This window comes from Anarhichas minor, unplaced genomic scaffold, assembly GCF_050575085.1.
Source record: "Anarhichas minor isolate MPS153535 unplaced genomic scaffold, ASM5057508v1 ptg000021l, whole genome shotgun sequence".
NCBI classification, from domain to species: domain Eukaryota; kingdom Metazoa; phylum Chordata; class Actinopteri; order Perciformes; family Anarhichadidae; genus Anarhichas; species Anarhichas minor.
The window spans coordinates 9,686,086-9,704,853 of NW_027466467.1; the positions used below are offsets into that span (position 1 = coordinate 9,686,086).

General features: G+C 42.6%; 1 protein-coding gene across 1 annotated transcript in view; it reads right to left on the minus strand.

Moving 5' to 3' along the window:
* Positions 1-11,035, minus strand: part of LOC142955019 (plexin-A1-like) — a 134,554-nt gene extending 123,519 nt beyond the window's left edge. Inside the window, exons 1-2 of the mRNA XM_076096400.1 lie at positions 11,030-11,035; positions 7,005-7,187 (exon numbers count right to left, since the gene is read on the minus strand). Coding sequence (XP_075952515.1) covers positions 7,005-7,187; positions 11,030-11,035 — 189 coding nt within the window. The remainder of the gene's footprint in view (positions 1-7,004; positions 7,188-11,029) is intronic.
* Between the last annotated feature and the right edge of the window lie 7,733 nt (positions 11,036-18,768).

Consider the following 18,768-nt stretch of genomic DNA (forward strand, 5'->3'; position numbering starts at 1 on the left):
CAACGTGCCCCAGTGTGTGTCCAAGTTTGCATATATCTGCGTGAATGTGCTCATTTGTGCTTGTTAGCTTGAGATATGACATCCCTTCTGGTGTCAGCCTGTGTGTGTGTGTGTGTATATGCGTGTGCTTGTGTGTCTTCGTGCCAGAAGTGAGAGTGTGTCCATGGAGCCTTGGCGCTGCGCCATCCACCAGGTGTGCTGTTGGCTGAATCAGTCGGTATGGAAAGAGCTATGCCAGGACACTATATCCTCCACCCACAACTTCACTTTCTAGAGGCACAAATCATGCTCCATGTCAACAGCATTGCTGCATATTCTATTTACTTTAAAGGCCACTATAATACTATGGCATTGACAGTCTGATACATGCAAAAACAGTGATCTTTAAGAAATAAACTTACCTTATATTTGTTAAAATTGCATTATATAATTTTTAAAAAATTGTACAGAAACACTAAAAAAGTAAAAAGGAATGGAAGTTTTCACGTATATATAGTATATATGATATGAGAAAGCAGGGGTTCTTTGATGCACTATCCAGAGATGTCTAATAGAGATGACCTAGAAACAGGTCCTCACTTGGATCATGTGAGCATCCCAGCTTGCATCCAGACTCTTCTAATCTTCCCTTAAAAATGGATTCTAGCATGGTACATTTATTATTCATCTCCCTCGCGCTCTCTTTTCCTCCCGTCTCTTTTTCTCCCGGCTTTCTCCCCCCCTTCTCCTCTACTCCTCACTTTGCCTCATTAACCCCTGGTAGTGGTGAATTAGAATGGGAACGCCGAGGTAGTGAATGAGTGCCGTGCAGTGCAGTCACACGCTGTTGGACCGGGCTAAAGTGCATTAGCACTGAGATTATCGTAGGGCTGAACTGCTACATAGGAGCCCACTGTAACTTACCCGGAGATTTAGAAGTGATTAGTTTTGAACGCATTGCTTTGCACTGGTGAAATTACTGGGTAATAGTTGGCGCTGAGTTTAAGAGACATACTTCATAGTGTCCCTTATTGACGCCTGTGCTTGGCAGTAAGGTATAAACGTGGATCATGGGTGGATTAGGCTCTTGTAGGATAAAGATGGAGTTAGAGACACTGGTTTAATGAGACTGTGTGGGAGTTTGGATGGCATTAAATATTTTAAGAAGACCCCTCATTACTGTCTACCCTTACAACCTAAGTGCTAAAGCCCTGTTTCTAAGATGTGAAAGTATGTGTGTGTGTGCAAGGTTGTGCACGTTCTTTTACATGCAAACCTTTAACATGTATGTACATTTCCTGTGTCTGCCCTTTCTTTAATGAGAGAAAATGATTAAAGAAAAATAGCGACCACGACATCTCATCTCCACACACACACACACACACACACACGCGCACGCTCAACTATTATCAGGGAGAGGGATCTTTGATCACAGAAGGAAACAGACAGACAGAGTGGAAAGAGAATATGTGAGCAGCAGATGAAACAGAGAAAATGAGAAAGAGAACAGAAGCGGAGAGGCGACGCGAAGAAGCAATGGATGATTCCTTTTATTAATTCATAACTGTAGTTTTACACTGGCTATTTGAGTGAGAATTAGATTTATGGATGCCTTTTAGACATTTTTTTAAAACTTAAAATATCCAACAATCTATACTGCTGTTTCTCTCACACTGATAAAAAGCAGAGGTGGCAGCATCCGAGGCCTGAAGTCACACATGCATGTTATATTCCCCGTGTGAAATTCTGCAATGACACCTTCCAAGGCTCCGAGTGTGTCATTGTGTATAAATGTGTGCGTCTGTGAGCGTCCACAGGGAGATGATGTGCGCTTTGTCAGGTTGAGTGTAGCCACACAAGAGGACATGCCAACAGATGGGAGAAAGACTGGGGCTGGTAATGACGAGAGATAATTGATATCCACACGCGTCAGCAGGACACACACATATGTGGAGAGACACACTCATTCTCAAAACCTGACGAATGCGCAGTGTTTTCTTGTACAGATGTAAAAACACGCGGACTCGCATTCACCCTGTAGTCGCTCTGGGTATGAGAGCAGAGGCCAAACACCATACAACATCGTCCTCTGCACGTGGAGCTAGCTGGCCGGCTACTAATTCATTTGATTAAGTTGATTTCACGCTAGGTTGCATGCTAGTGGCGAGAAAGATATACTCTATATGCTTGGCTTGTCACAGCTTAACAGGGCTGTATGTAATCGGAAAATCACCATTTTAAAGTCGGGAGAGAGGGTAAACCGCTGCAGAAAATGATACATTTTGCTGTTAATTTGGGAACATCCTCATAAGATTGGATGACTGATGGGTCTCTGGGACCGAGCTAAATTAAGTGGAAAAGACTCGGTGTTAAATGCAAAGTGTAATTTATCCGTTTTGTCTTGAGCGCCGGGTCTTAACTTTCTATTCCCTCTACCGTATCGGATCCCTTTCATCGTTCTCCGTCTCTTTCTCATCCGTTCTGCATTTGTTTGTGACTACAGGCAGTTGTGTGAACTAATGACCGAAGGGCTACCAAACGTCTGCACAAAGCCAGCCTCTGTGCCGCGGCCCCCCATACAACTCGTGGCGCGGCTGGCTGAGCCAAGTGATGACACAACCCCCCTTTAAAGTCACTCGGCCATATAACACACACACACACACACACACACACATTTCTTCTCTCCTTCCTGACTTCATCTACTGGTCAAATATTATTGGTGTGTTTCCACAGTGTGTTCATTTGTGCCTTTTTGGGTGGAGGTCCGGCCCCTAAAGGCTGGGAGGTGGACAGAGACATTTAAATGCAAACCACACAGAAACACACACGAGGGGGAGTTTGACAGGGCAGCATTATGCACCAGTAGAATAACAATCATCAGTCAATTAGGCCGTGACATGGTCTCTTGATGATGACACCGGCGGTCCCAGTGGAATACATCCCTGACTCCACACAGCAATACTCACGTACGTCACTGTCACTTGTTATTAACCCCTAGAATGCCACGTGACCAGTGTAGTGAATGTAAAAACACAGTGATGTATGTATTTAATTAGATTTGTTAGATTAGTATTAGGTGACTATTATTGTTTAGATTGTAGCTGCCTGGCGGATGCCGTCATCCTCTCGTCTTTACAGATAACAGAGCTGATAGGGGTTCATGTTCTTGCTCAAGGAGACCTCAGCAGAACCAATGCTAATTAGTTTACAGAAACACTTTGACTGGTGCAGAGGTCAGTCGTGTTATCTTTTGGTTGCGAGACATTTACACTCTGCTGCCCTCGGCTTAACGAATGCCTGTTTGAAGGACATTTATTCTGCATTGAGGAACTTCTTTTTAATCTATTTCACTTTTACAGTATGGTTTTGCTTTTGTTACGCTAGACATTTAAGTCATATGTTGGAAACCGACATGCTGTTCGATGCCTCGAGGTTGCTTCATCGATGCCCCCCCGTCAGATGAATGGCGGCAACTTCCCACCGCAGCACCACCTGAGCCTGGCGCGGCCACAATGGGCTCGCAGCGGGCACTGGGGGCTCCTACCACCTGGCACACTGGCCGCATACACACGGCAGATGGCTCGAACCGACCCCCCCCAGAGGAGGGCGCAGCTGAGGAATCCTAACGTGTGTTTGCGTGTAAATGTGTGTGCAGTTTTGAAAAACAAGCACTTACAATAGGTATTGGATTATCGACTAGGATCCTCTCTTTTGTCTGGTGGTGTGAGCCCACCTATTGAGATTGTGTATGTGTGCGCGAGCGTGTGATGGTCATGCTGAATGCCCTCGCATTGTCAATGCTCAACAGCGCCTTAAGGTGCAGGAAGTGGCCGAGAGAACCACCCGATTTTCAGTTGAATGTCCATCTGCTGACTGCTTTACAACACAGACAGAGGCGGCTTAGTTACGGTGTTTCTTTAGACGGGGAAACTTGAAAAGGAGGACGTGTGAGTGAGATATGAAAACAGTATGTAAAGCTGCCGTGCTTATAGATGAACGGCAACACACGGCCGAGCCAAGCAGACAGAAATAATGAAACCGTCAAAGGAAATGAAGGCTTTTAATCCTAAATATTAAGTGCAGCGTGTTGCCAGTATCGCCGCTGTGTCCTTGACCGCAGCGGTATCCAGATGACCGCTGGAATTAGTTAATCACCTCAGTGGACATCGCCTCTCTTTATCACTTCCTTCTCTCATACGCCTCCTCTTGCTCTCCTCTCTATCTGCTCCATCTTTATATCTATCTCCCTGTATCTCCTATCGTTGCACCATCAAACCAGCACTCATTAGTGAAAGCTTTCCCCTGTATGCGCGTGTCTGAGTGTGTGTGTGTGTGTGAGTGTGTGTGCGTGTGTGTGCGTGGCCAACAGAGCACAGAGGGACTTCATTAGTGCATTAAACATGTTGTTTGTGCCACCGTCGTGTTGCTCCAGACAACCTTGAGCATTGGAGTTGGTTAAAAATAGATGTGGAGATGACAAAGCATATCAAAGCACTTCAAGTCCAGCCAAATGAGAAATGAAGGGATGCTTCAGGTAAAATAACGGTACTTAAAAAAGAAACCTCTTCGAGTACACTGATGAAGAAAAGATCCATTTGGCAGACAGCCATGATGATAAAAGTTTTCCCATCGTTTTTTTTGTGCCGGCAAACACTGGAGGAGTGGAGTGGATGAATTGACAAATACTGACAATCCTCTCCACTCTCGTCCTCTCAAAGTAAGACAGAAAAACAGACCAGAAAGCTGCCTCCTCTTAGCACAGTCATCCATCTTACCAATATTCTCCCCGTTTCTAGCCCTATCTCCCTTCAGCACCCTCAGGCGCGGCTATATAAACAGCATTCAATGCTAGTGCTCTCCAGGGGAAAGAGTAGGAAGAGGAATGCGCTCCATCACGGCATCATGGTCTGCGTGCACTCCCGTTAAACTGCCAGGAGCTAACGGAACACTCAGGTAGAACCGGGTCCTGATGACTCAAACATCTCATTCTACTGATAAGATAACACGCAGCACACATATAAAATCACTTATAGAAACAACACAGAGAGTGGAAGAGGACGAATGCCTGGCAGATCAGTGAGGAACTATCTGTTATCACACGCCACTAATTCAGTTGCTCTGTTTCCATTTTTTCATCTCTTCATTACTTTGCTTTTTTTTTGTCTTTCTCCCTTTACTGTCGTTATTTTTCTGGCAGAGCTGTGAGTTTGTGTGAATGTGTGTGTGTGTCTGCTAGAATGTCAGGTTTTAGATATTGTTCCCTTCTATGCAAATTGAATATTTTCCAAGACCAGATTTCTTGTTGTTTTGGGATTTTCTGTCTGAAACAGAAGGCAGCCAAAAGAACTGCAGGCTCTTTGGCTCCGTTGTGTGTCTCACACACACACACACACACACACACACACACACACACACACACACACACACACACACACACACACACACACACACACACACACACACACACACACACACACACACACACACACACACACACACGTAAAAAAACAACACACCTCAGCAACCTGCCGTAGCATTGCTTTCTCAGGTGTTCCACAGAGTGCACAGCAGCACAGAAGAAGAGACATGTGACGACAGCTAAATAAATAAGGGGACTACTGCCAAGCTAAGTGAATGGGTGTCACTTTGACAAATGCACAGCGCTGAATCTTAGTCAACACTGTATTGTTTGTTGTCTCTCGCTCCCTCATAAACACAAACACACATATTCGCACACAAATCCATGCCATCACAGGCGTACACGTTATTATGCGCACTGTGAGTGACAAACACACAAACACTGCGTGCATACACAAACAGGCATTAAAAGCACACAAACACACGGGCTGATTATACATTCATAATATTGAATGGATGACAGGTCTTGTGCAGTGCGGCGGGAAACGGGGTGAATTCTAATGAGGTACCATCTAACCGTCGTCCATAGACTGGATATACACACACACACACACACACGCAAAGACATGACACATAATAACTAATATTCAGGCTGCACATTAGCATGTTGCACAGATAGAATCGTAATGATGGTACATTGTAAGAGTGTACATCTCACATACAATCACCATGTCAACCAAGGCTCAACCCAACATTAATGTTCCATTTACAGTTAACATGGTGTCATTTAGGAGCTTTCTCATTCCTCCACAAGAGGATGCAGCCGCTGCAGCAGTGTGGTCAAAATATGCACCTGATGTTGACACAAACCGCTAGTCTCAAAATGTAATAAAAAAAAAAATTTGAAATTAACTTAAAGAAATTAACTGCTAAAGATGCTCTCCAAAGGAAAAGTTTAACTGAAAGTCAAACTAACAGAACACGGAAAGTGAATTGGTCCATCCATCAGCGCTCTATCCCTCTGTCCAAGCCTCCATCTATACCCACCTGGATTAATCCACGCTACACAGCTGACCAGAACAGAAAAGCCATTCAGCAGTCAGAGCTGTTGGATTGATTGAAGGCGAGCTCTTAAAATTAGAGGCAGTACGAGGCGTAAGGATACAGCAGTAACATTTTATGTGTGACGTGACTAACATGACAATCGTTGAGGGGGTGTAGCCACAGACTTGCTTTAAATTGCTTGTTAAACGAACATGTTTTAAAGAGGCACTTGAATGCCCTGTTGGAAATGGCCACTAGCGAGAAAAATGGAGTTGACTGCATTTAATCTTGGTGTAAAAAAAGTCCATGCAAAGTGCTCAGTGTAAACGCACAACGATTAAGCTGCAAGCACACAGTTCATTAAGTGAACAATAACCATCACTAGCGGAAAATCTACTCGCTATTCCAAACAAAACAAAAAATCTCTAAATTATTTGCATCCATTTTTGCTAAATTTCCTAGAAATGATAAGCACCAAAAAAGCAAGTTTGCGTTACACTTTACTACACGCTCAAAATCAACCAAAACAAAAAACAAACCAACACGTCATTCCATTTAAATGGGAAAAAAGGAAGACTGGATATAAAAAAAAGCCCAAATGGGAGAAATAAAATCATTCCTACCTTCTTCAGTTTGCCATTACGCGTGCCAACAAAAGCCACGGTGTTGCCACGGTAGTCGTACGCCGCCACCGAGGTCATGCCGTCATCTTTGTCGATGAAGAGGGGGGTGCCCTCGATGGTGCTGGTTCCACCCAGAGGCTGGTTGAAGTCCTGGCCACAGAAGTTATCGTCTATCTGCAGCGGCTGGAGGAAAAAAGAGAAAAGACAATCAGACGAGAGCCCTCACAGAAGAATACAACTGTTCAAAATTCAATTCTGAAGCAGAGGATGTCATTTTATAGTATTCATTTTGTACCCTAATACGTAAAAAAAAAAACACGAAAGTGAACGAGGCTTTCTATGCGTCGTGTGTGTCAATTGTGTATTAAGATGTTCTAAAAGATGCCACACAGTCTATTTTATCATTTTTTTTGTATTTTGAAGCCTTATTTTGGTTAAACAGCTCAAAGCCTAGAGAGAAGGAGGACTATGAGAGAACAGGGAATGAAACATGACAAAGGTCCAGATCAAGCCCAAGACATCAAACGCCTTAGCGCAGTGATTTCCAAGGACGCCCCTCAAAAAACTTGAAAGCAGCAGAGCGGTCTGCAAGTCCACTCGCAGTGGGAATAAAGATGAATAAAGACGGGCGATATGTGCCTCATTTTCATCGCTTTTACTTGATTATCCTAAATGTTAACATGAGCCATTCATAAACACACTCTTATTTCTTTCCGGCACAATGCCACCGTGCAAAACCTTCCGCATATTGTAAAGCATTCAGTCACGGCGGTTACATGGCGGTTATGCTGGTGACCATGTGACAATATCTGGAGCATTCCCGTGTCACGAGGGGCCCATCGCCCCGGGCGATCCACTGACCCTTAAAGTGCCTTAACCAGTCACCACACACACACACACACACACACACACAGACACAGACACAGCATACTCGGTTGCCTATGAAGTAGGGTTTAAGTGGCACAGACAATGAATGGTTTGTTAAACTAACACATGTTGTACTTTTGTAGAAATTGGCTGATTTTGATAAGCCACACACATGCCAAATATTTATCTTTTTCCAGCTTCTCAAATGTGAGAATTTGTTGTTTTTCTCTGTTTTGTATCATTGTAAATTCATCATCTTTGGTTTTTTTAACAAAATGAGCAATTTAAGGACATCAATTTGGGCTTGGGGACATTTTTTGCGGATTTATCAACTAATTGAAATCGTCACGATTATAGATAATGAAAGTAATAACTACCAGCCCAAGGTTTGATGATTAAAACGTTTGTGTGTTAATACAAAAAAAGCACTTTTTGTTGCTACTTTGGTAATACCGGGTTTGACTGAAACCAAATGTGTGCAGGCAAGACTGCAGGCGTGTGTGTGTGTGTGTGTGTGTGTGTGTGTGTGTGTGTGTGTGTGTGTCAGACGGGAGGCTGCTGATTGACTGCTAAAGTGTGGAACTGAATGGGCGTCAGTGTGTATCAACCAGAGCCAACAGAAGCATGTGAGTCTCTCACACACACACACGGAGTGTGTAAATGGCGGTGTAATCCAGAGTCTTATCACTACATCATCTGATTGATCCACACAGGAGAAAAGATAGCACCCCCCTCCACACACACTCTACTTCCCGATCTGCCTAAATTGCCTGCAGCTCAGCACATGTCAATAACCAGTTATTCGGCCTTTTTCTACTTTCTCACTCTTTTTCTCCGTCTGCTCCCAGCTGATACAGTTACTGAACAAACATCAATATCCCCTCCTCCCTGTCCTTTTCTACCTCCTTCCATCCATCCATCTCTTCTCGCCTAATCGCTTTGCATCTCCCTCTTCATCCATCCCTCCTTGGCAAGTCTCCATCTCTTGCTCAGTCACTATTTCTTCGTCCGTCCCTCACGCACCTCTTTGGACCTGCATTGTGTTCTCCAAAGGATCGGGGCAGTGCAGGGTGGTGGGCTTATCAACTGGAATGCTCTACTTTTCTTCCTTTGCACAGTGATCAGTCACATGGTAAAAGTAAAGTGTGTGGTTGTGTGTGTGCGTGTGTGTTTGATAAAGTGAGAGACAGGAACACACACAGCCATTACCTGAAACAACCTTCTTTTGTAACAACTAATGGCTAAGGGGCAATTTCTTTCCTTGGAACAAAGGAGACTGACAGAAACACACGTGAGGACTTGTAAACCTGTGCGCGCACACACACACACACCCCCAACGCTTCCAGTTTTTTGGCTACAAGTAACAAAACAATTCCCATCGTCTTCATATGACATACAACTAGGGGTCATAATTTTTAACTCATATAGTCATGGGAGAGAAATCCATCAATTTGGACTTCACACACACACACACACACACACACACACACACACACACACACACACACACACACACACACACACACACACACACACACACACACACACACACACACACACACACACACACACACACACACACACACACACACACACACACACACACACACACACACACACCAATGCCGTCAGCCTAAGGAAAACAAGTTAAAAGGGTTAATCCATCTTCTATGGAGGAGACTCACAGTCGAAAAATACTGTATACAGTAGCCCCGAGAGTCCATAAGGGTTAACACAGACCACTACACACACCCACACACCCACACACACAGTAGCCTCTGTAGGTCTCTCTGGGGTACTGGAGGGTAAAGGTGCTAAAGCTTTCCTGCAGGTCTGGACGGTTTAAACAGCATAGATCAGTGTGGAATAAAGGGTGTTGCCCTTGAGGTTGGAAACCATTTTAATGGAGGCAACATTCTTATGTTGGTTCTGCAATTTAAGGCCTAAAAGATTCCCACGTGAATTGCAGCTGCTATTCAGAATGGAAAGAATATTTTCCTCTGTGGTCTCGGCAGGGTTATTGGCTGGAGAGCGTATTTAACGTTCTGCTGTGTTTTCAAAGACGCAGAACTCCGCCGGGGATGAAAGAGTTAAGCCAACAACCTTCCACTGACTTTGGCAGCAGGGTCTTAGAAATGCAGAAGAGGAGGTTTCTTGTTTTGATTTGAGCAGGGTGCATGTGGTGTTGAATGAATTTGTGGATTTGCACTTCACTGGGGCTTGGTCTTCTCTTCTAAAAACCCCGTACCAAAAAAAAGAAAAAGGTATTTGTGTGTGTGACACTAGTACTGTTTTAATCACTTCTTATCCATTATTTCACAAAGATGTGGGCATTTGTCAAAAAAATGTATTATTTGTACTTTTGTGGGTTTTGTGGGTCTACCGATCAACTGCTTCGGCTCAAACTTTTAAGGAAATTGCAAAAGTTCCAGAAGCCCATAGTTTTGTCTGACTAACACTCCAAAACCCTTTTCAGTTTATCATCATACAAGACCAAGAACAGAACATATCTTGCTTAAAAAACTGTTGCCGATTAATATTCTTTCGTTCAACCGATTAATTAATCGACAGATCGTTTAGGCTCTGCTGCATATTCACAAGACGAGCACGTAAATCTTCCTAAACCGTGATCTTTAGTGGGAGTTTCGAAAGGGTTAACATACAGTCTTAGAGTGAAGCATTATACTTTACGTATGGTGTGTTTATACTTTATGTCAGCTGATATTCAAGGTCAGAGATATAACCTAGATACTGCTGATAATATATGAGGATTGCACACAAAGACACACACACACCAAATGTGTATTCTATATATATATATATATAAACCCAGAGTGGTCTCCAGATAACAGCTAGAGGTCACGCATGTTGCTGGTTAACAGCAGCAACGGTGGTGGTTTCCCCCGAGTGGAGCTGCTTCAGCCAATTCACATTGCAAAACGATGAAATATAGTCATTCATATGGCACCAAACACGGGTGTGCACACATCTCAGCCCACAATAACACTGACTGATTGCAGATGTGTGCTGGTCGCACTGAAGGAAATGGTTGAATAATCATCCCCCTATGATTGCTATTACTTTAACGTATTACGTCAAGAAAATATGTCTGGGCGCACATAGCGCCGACCACAAGTGGAATTTGTCAATATACTAACCTCCATTCGCATGGAGGCGGGAGAATACAATATGGGCTTATGTACAGGAGCGAGGTGTTGTTGTTTGAATACGCTGCTGTGAATCATGGCTATTGGGGTGGAAGGAAAACATGTGTGGCAAACACAAAAAAACATGCATTTGGCAGCGAGAATTAATTAGGCAGCACGTCGCATTAACAAGCGCTATGTTTCTCCATAAAAACCTGTTTGTGCAGAATAAAAACTCAAAAAAATAGCTTGTTGTATCACGGAGAGCTAAAAAGGAGTGAAAGAGGACAGAAGTGGCTGGTGTTAATGCTGACGGCATGGTTTCAAGACAAGCCTGCAATTTGTCGGTGCATCTGTGGCTGTGTGTGTTTGTGCATGCATATGTGTGTGTGTGTGTGTGTGTGTGTGTCAGAGAAAAAGAGCAATGATGCTTCTCTCCTTACTAGTCAACGACCGTCTCATCATCAAGCCAACAGACAAACACATTTTTAGAATCCCCCATTTCTGACAGTCTAAAAAAAAATTACGTGTGTGTGTGTGTGCATGCGGGCATATATGAACAGGAAAGAAGTGAAAGAGAAGTTGACAGCCGGAAACAAAGATTATCTGGCAACTACCTGCAAGAGAGGTTCCTCTGCAGTATTCCACCTTGTTTTCATATCAGATGATAAAGATACACTACTTGGAGTATGTTGGCAGATGCAGGTGCCTTTATTCTGATGTGTGTGCAGCAATGTGTGCAGCAATGTGTGCATGCGGTTGGCTCCAAGCAGAGAGAGCGATTCTGGGTGAGGCAGCTCATAAATTACCCAGAAATCTCAGCGGGGGCCTTGAACTCATTGCTGGAGTTTCTGAATGAAGAATAAACAGGTGAAGCACTGCAGAGTTTGTGTTTGTGTGTGTGTGTGTGTGTGCACGCCCTCGTGTTGCTTTATAAAGCAGGAGAGCAACCAAGCATCTGATGGTATCCATAGTTGCACATTCATAATGCAAAGTTTGTGTGTGTGGTCAAAGTCTACATCACTGTCAAGGAATATAGGTCTCTCTCTTATATACTTGTATTTAGCCAGAAGCAAAAGAGAATGAAATAATGCATGGCAGCCACACACACACACACACACACACACACACACACACACACACACACACACACACACACACACACACACACACACACACACACACACACACACACACACACACACACACACACACACACACACACACACACACACACACACACACACACACACACACACACACACACACACACACACACACACACACACACACACACACACACACACACACCACTTATTTACAAGCATGGCTGGCAAATATCGCTGTAATGATGTTGCTGCGTCTTTTTAATAATATCATGTACGGTGACACAAGCTGTGTTTCAATTCATGTAACTTAAAAAAAAGAAATCACAGCTCTTTGTTAATTAACATTATTGTCACTGAGGGTAAGGCTCCATAAAGAGAACACTGCACATGACATGCAAGGAGCATGTAGCACATGAATGTAACAAAAACAAGCACAAATCCACGCACAGACACACTCGCACACCTCTAAAGCAACCTCTGTGTTTAGGATAACAAGACGTAACGGTCTCACAGGGCTCCTCGCCGACGTCAGCGGTGATGCCGCTCGCTCCATGGAGACAGAGTGTTTGATTGCTTGCGTCTCAAAGGTGTTGGACACAAAATGCACGATGCATTAATAACATCTCAGCAGAAGTGTTTTTTTATTCCACCTGAGAGTGTTTATACAGGCTGACAATTCAAAACTCAAGACACGAGAGGTGTAAGGTGGAAAAATAAGCCTGAGGAAGAAGCTTTTCTTTTTTTTTTGTCCAAACTATTTACAATCAATGAATTCTTTCCTCACAAGATTCAGTAGCTGTTTTCCAGAATATGTTACTGGATTCTAACTGATCAATAAGTTAGAAAGAGAGATGACTGCACCAATTCTGTATTCATGGTTTGCAGGGTAGTAATTTCTATGTTGAGTGCACTCCAGGCAGACACTGAAATCTCAAGGAGTTGGCACCTATTCAGAGCGCTGCTTCCAGAAGCTGTCACCACATGTTTAGACCGCAATCCAACAGAACGTTAGAGACAGAGGAGCAAGAATATATAGTGTATGGATATGTAGAGGAAGAAATACACCCATCACTACATGGAAAGAAGCATACAGTCTGTTGAAAATAAACCAATGTCAATATATATATGTAGGCTTAACAGGCTGCCAAGAGGAGGGCTCGCGGTCAAAAGATCATCAGTTCAAATACCCACACCAGCTGGGACATGTGGGCAGAGAAAGTGACTGAGTAACACACCTCTCCCTCCATCATCACCACAGGCGCCTTTAAGCAAAGTAGTTAACCTCCGACCGTTCTGATGGAGATGCTCAGTGACCGGCGGCGAAAGAGTGGGTACGCAGATTTAAGGATTTCACACAACAGACAGTGTTTAACTGCATACAAGACATATGAAGCAGCAGTTAAAAAGGTATAGCGTCAATGTGACCCAAATAAAATTCTACGCAAGACATTGCGTAGAATTGGTGAAGTTCTAAGTTGGTGAAACTTTTTTTATGTGTAACATTTCAGATTTGCATAGAAATCCCGCTATTAAATTGGGGGGGGGGGGGGGGGGGGGATTTCCGCATTTATATATTTATGTTTCAATACATATTTCATTATAAAAATTAATAAATATTCAGGAATATATTTACTCTTTATATAAATTTTTAAATACGTATTATACATATTTTATTATAAGGATAAATAAATATTCAGGAATATATTCACTCTTTATATTCATTTTTAAATACGTATTATACATATTTTATTATAAGGATAAATAAATATTCAAGACGATATTTACTCTTTATATTAAAGAAGAGCCGACACTATGATTAAAAAAGGTGAGAAAAACTCTTCTTCTAAAAACATTATTTTGCTATTATTACTTTGTGAGACTCTTACAGCAGTTCATTTGCATTTCTTTCACATTTTCTTCTTAAATTTCTATTCGATGAAGCATAAAAAGAAACTTAAAGCATAACACACAAAGACTTTTAGCGTGCGCAGCACAGGCACAACCCCTGCTCCACTTTCTCTGATTACTCCTGATAATGATGTATGCAACACACCACCCACACACAGAACAGATCAATACATAATTACACTGATAATTAGTATCATTAGAGGGGTGCTAGAGACGGGGGTCAGTTGAGCTAAACACTCCTCCGAGAGAGAAAGAGAGCATTAAGCAGCTCACACACAGTCTGCATGGGGTCTTCTCCAAAAGGTTTGCTACTGTCCTTTACTAATGAGATGAAAGCGACGCTTGAGCGCAGAGTGGGTGCGGCATCGTTAGCTCACACAAACCACTGCAAAACAATAAAAAGTCCGTCCTGCAGACACATGAATAAAATCCCTAATTTCAAAATCAAAAATGAGAAATATTAAATCGTAACATAACCCATTAGCACCGATAACGTCTAAGACGAGCCGCCCGATCGGTGTCTCCTAGCTCAACTCGTTTAGACTGTCAATTAACTCTGCTCGTCAACTCTGGCTCAATTAATCAGGTGTAATTACTTAAACCCATTTGCCGGCACATCCTTTTAGATTAGGTCGGCAGAAATAGGACTGTGTTTTACAAAGACCGCGAGTGAGTAACGTTCATTAGATGATATTCATAATGATGGATTTAATAAGGTTAAGAGCTGGTCAATTCCACTTTGTCTTTTCTGCAACAGTGTAATGAAAATCTGCTCGGTTTGTTTAACGTGGGCTCACGACTATAGGGCCGGAAGATATATGAACCAAAAAATCATATCTCCTTCTCTCTTTATGCTGAATGGCGATGTGGGCTAAATGTTCAGTTGTACGTCAAAGCCACATGTGACATGTCACAGGCACTTTTATTAAAACAGATGTCATATCACATGACACGGTTAAGCTACAAAATAATTGAGGACCGCTTTAATTCAACAAATTCAACAATATAATCGTGTTATTTTATTACCCCTCTAAAGTGTCATTGTGTAATGAATGTTACTTTATAAAACAGACCATATGTGCTTGCATACATACTGAAACCTACAGTGTAGACACTACCATTTGACTACTTTCTCTGCTCCGATTGGCTAACACCTGCTCGGGGCTCATCCACAACAGCTACACCCACATGCTACTCTTATAACATATGCATCAAACATGTGTCAACACACTACATCTACAAGACCGGACCACGTCTGAAACACAAGTACAGGAAAAGATTAATTTTTATAGGCCTAAAGAGAAAAAAAACACACGTATGTATTGAGGAAGTGGATCAGCTGGTTGATCAAAGGGGTGACGTTACCAGCAGAAACACTGTCGCACCTATTCATTATAAAAGACCATAGGCCAATGGTGTAACTCCATCACTCAGCAACTTTAGAACTCAGTGGGATACTTTTTGGTTTAATGGACTGGCCAGGTTCGTGTGAAAAGAGAAAGGAGAGATGCAAGCACACTGAGACGGCTTCATGTAAGAAACGTTATGTAACGCGATATCAATATAAACGTATTGTGTCATCATATATATATATATATATATATATATATATATATATATATATATATATATATATATATATATATATATATATATATATATATATATATATATATATATATATATATATATATATATATATATATATATATATATATATATATATATATCTCATTTGAAAAAGGAATCAATAATATACCTTAGAGAGTTGATATACCACCCAGCCATACTTCTGAAGTGCAGAATAATTGTTGGAACGTCTAACAGCAGAGAGAAAACCCAGAAAACTAAGAGCGAATACTGTGTGCTCTACTGCATCCAATTCAGTGAGTGAGTATAATATTCTGCGATGGTGTGGGCTCTTATCAGGCAGAGGTAAAAGGATCAGTCATAGCATTTGCATCTGCTATACTCCTGTAATCAGGTTCAAGGGTGCAGCTCACCACAGAAGGTTCCTTACTCTGATAACAATGCTCCGCTCAGCGGCTTGACCACAGTATAAAAAACACTCTCAAATCTATCTATGAATACAAACCATACATCAAACACATTACAGGGAAAGATGCACAACAGCACAACCCACACAAGTCACAAGTCACGTCACAGCGTAGAGATGCCACAGCAACGAGCACCATCACGAAGAAGCTACCAAAACATCGAAATAACTACAACGGAACTGCGATCATTTTAAGATTAATTTCAGGTTAAGCACCAAAACTCACCTTTGACCCCGATGGTCATGAAACAGCTGGCCTATGCAGCGTCCAAAAAATGAATGCTTGAGATTGACTCATTATTGCTATGATTGATCTCCGATTGATTGATGCATCGGCTCGGGACAAAGTTCAAAACCTCACCATCCATCTGGTGATCGAGAGAAAGCAGCCTGACATTTTGAATAGTCTTTGGGTCACACATGAGCCTCACATGGAGACAATGGAGCTTCCAGCGGGGGAAAGGAATGTTCAAACTGGAATGTTGTTTTTTTCCATTTCCCCCCCCCTTGAAACTCCCAATTAACAAAATATAATACTTTAGTATGTGATGCTTATGCGTCCTAAAACAATATATATATTTTTTCGATTAGTTAAAGTAAGCATATACAAATAGTAAGGCCAAAGATAGTATGTTTAACTGCTTCATCACCGTGTATTAACAAAATACAGCCTTCATCAAAGCTTCAATTAGGGTTGAGGGGAAAATTAAATATCAAATATATTTTTGACCAAATACCTCGATATTGCAACGATATTGTAGGGTTGACTGTTGGTGCTTTCACAAAATATTTACACAATGACATTTTTGATAAATAATCATCAATAATGTGGATATAATGATGAAATAGGGTTAAAGGTTATATGAACGTGTTTCCCTGTGCTGCCCTGGTGTTAAATACCACGACCTTTCCATGACTTTCTATAACTAAATGTTTTCTAATAACCTAAAAAGGCTACAGCTGGCTTGTTTAATGTTTTGCTTGCTGCTGGAAATCACCATTTAATGTGATGACTTCAGTGAGTGAGAAAACATGTTTTGCAAAGTGACCCCTGAGCAAAAAGAGTCCCTGACTTTCTCTGTTTGGAGGACACCTCTTGAAATCCAGTGATATTTCATAAACACCAAAAGAGTTTTGTTGTGTTCCTGAGTCATCCTTATTATAGCACCTACTCCTAGATATACACACCCTGTCAGGTGAGCCACAACACGCACGCACGCACGCACTCACTCACACACACACACACACCTGACATGACAGAGAGCCGTGCTGCTGAGGAGGACAATGTGCTGGCCAGGTGACGGACACCGATATTATTTGTGCAGCAGCCAGCGTTCAATCACCCTCTCCTCTCCTCTCCTCTCCTCTCCTCTCCTCTCTTCTCCTCTCTTCTCCTCTCTTCTCCTCTCTTCTCCTCTCTTCTCCTCTCTTATCCTCCTCTCCTCTCCTTCTGTCATCCACCCTTTCCTCACGCTGTTCTTGGCAGCGGTGACGAAAAGATTTCTGGGGCTATCACTCTTCCTCTCGCCATCCTCTTCTCTCGGTCGGTGAATCACTGGCTCTCCTTCGAGCACACCCTGGCTGTAAAAGGCTTGTTGCTCTCTCCTTGGCTGGTATTCGTTCTCTCAGTCTCTCCCTACGTGCCATTTTCCCCGTTCATTCCTCTCTCTGAAACCCCCCCCCCCCCCCAGCTCTAGTGTCATTCTCTTTAAATCCCTGTCTTGCTTGCTAGGGTCATGTGTAGTTATGTGCACGTCTGGAATCTGAATATTTTTGTCAAATCAAAAAAAAAAAATTGGAAAATCACACAGAAAAACAGTTGGAAATATGATTTAAAGACATGTTCAAAGATGTTTTGACATTTGATTCACATCAATCTCTAGAGATGATCGGTCTTTCCAGTCAATTCAAAACTGACTGGAAAGAAAACCGGCACAACTAAAAAACATAACATTGACGTCACATCCAAAACCCAGTTGGACAGCCGTGACTGCAGCACAAAACATGTCCCGACATCAAACTCCTCATGACTGATAATGTTGGATATTTTCATGGTGGTAACTGTAAAAAATATCTCCATTCTTGAACTGGCCTGCAGCCGACTGGTTTGGTTTCCTGTGTTTCAGACTGCAGTTAGTGGTCCATATGCCGGCCTGCAGTACAGTCATTTCCACAGCGTGCAAGTTCAAAATGCCTGAACACACAAATCTATGTATGATGTGAACTGAAGTGCTGAAGTTCAGGTTTGGGAAACTTGACTGTATTCTGGACACATTCAACAGCACTGATGCTATTTCCTCCTTTTTTTTTTGTGCATTCTTTCTCAATCCCTTTTCTCTTCCCTTCAAGCCTCTTCCTGGGCTCGCTCTGTTATTTTCACACTCACTCTGACTCGCTCATCTCCTCAACACCTCTCTTTCAAATTCCCTTACTCTCTCTCCTGCATGTTGCTTTGGCGTCTAACTCTTCCTCTCTCTCCGACTCCCTCACATCCTCTCATTTTTAAGCCCGCCCACGTCCTGCGCCTCTTTCTTCCTCTCTCTGGTTCTAACTGCCGTCTTTCTCATTTACCTCCTGAATCTCTCTCTCTCTCTCTCTCTCTCTCTCTCTCTCTCTCTCTCTCTCTCTGGAAATGGGTTGTATTGATCCACTCTCAAACCGTGGAGAAGGTCAGCGGT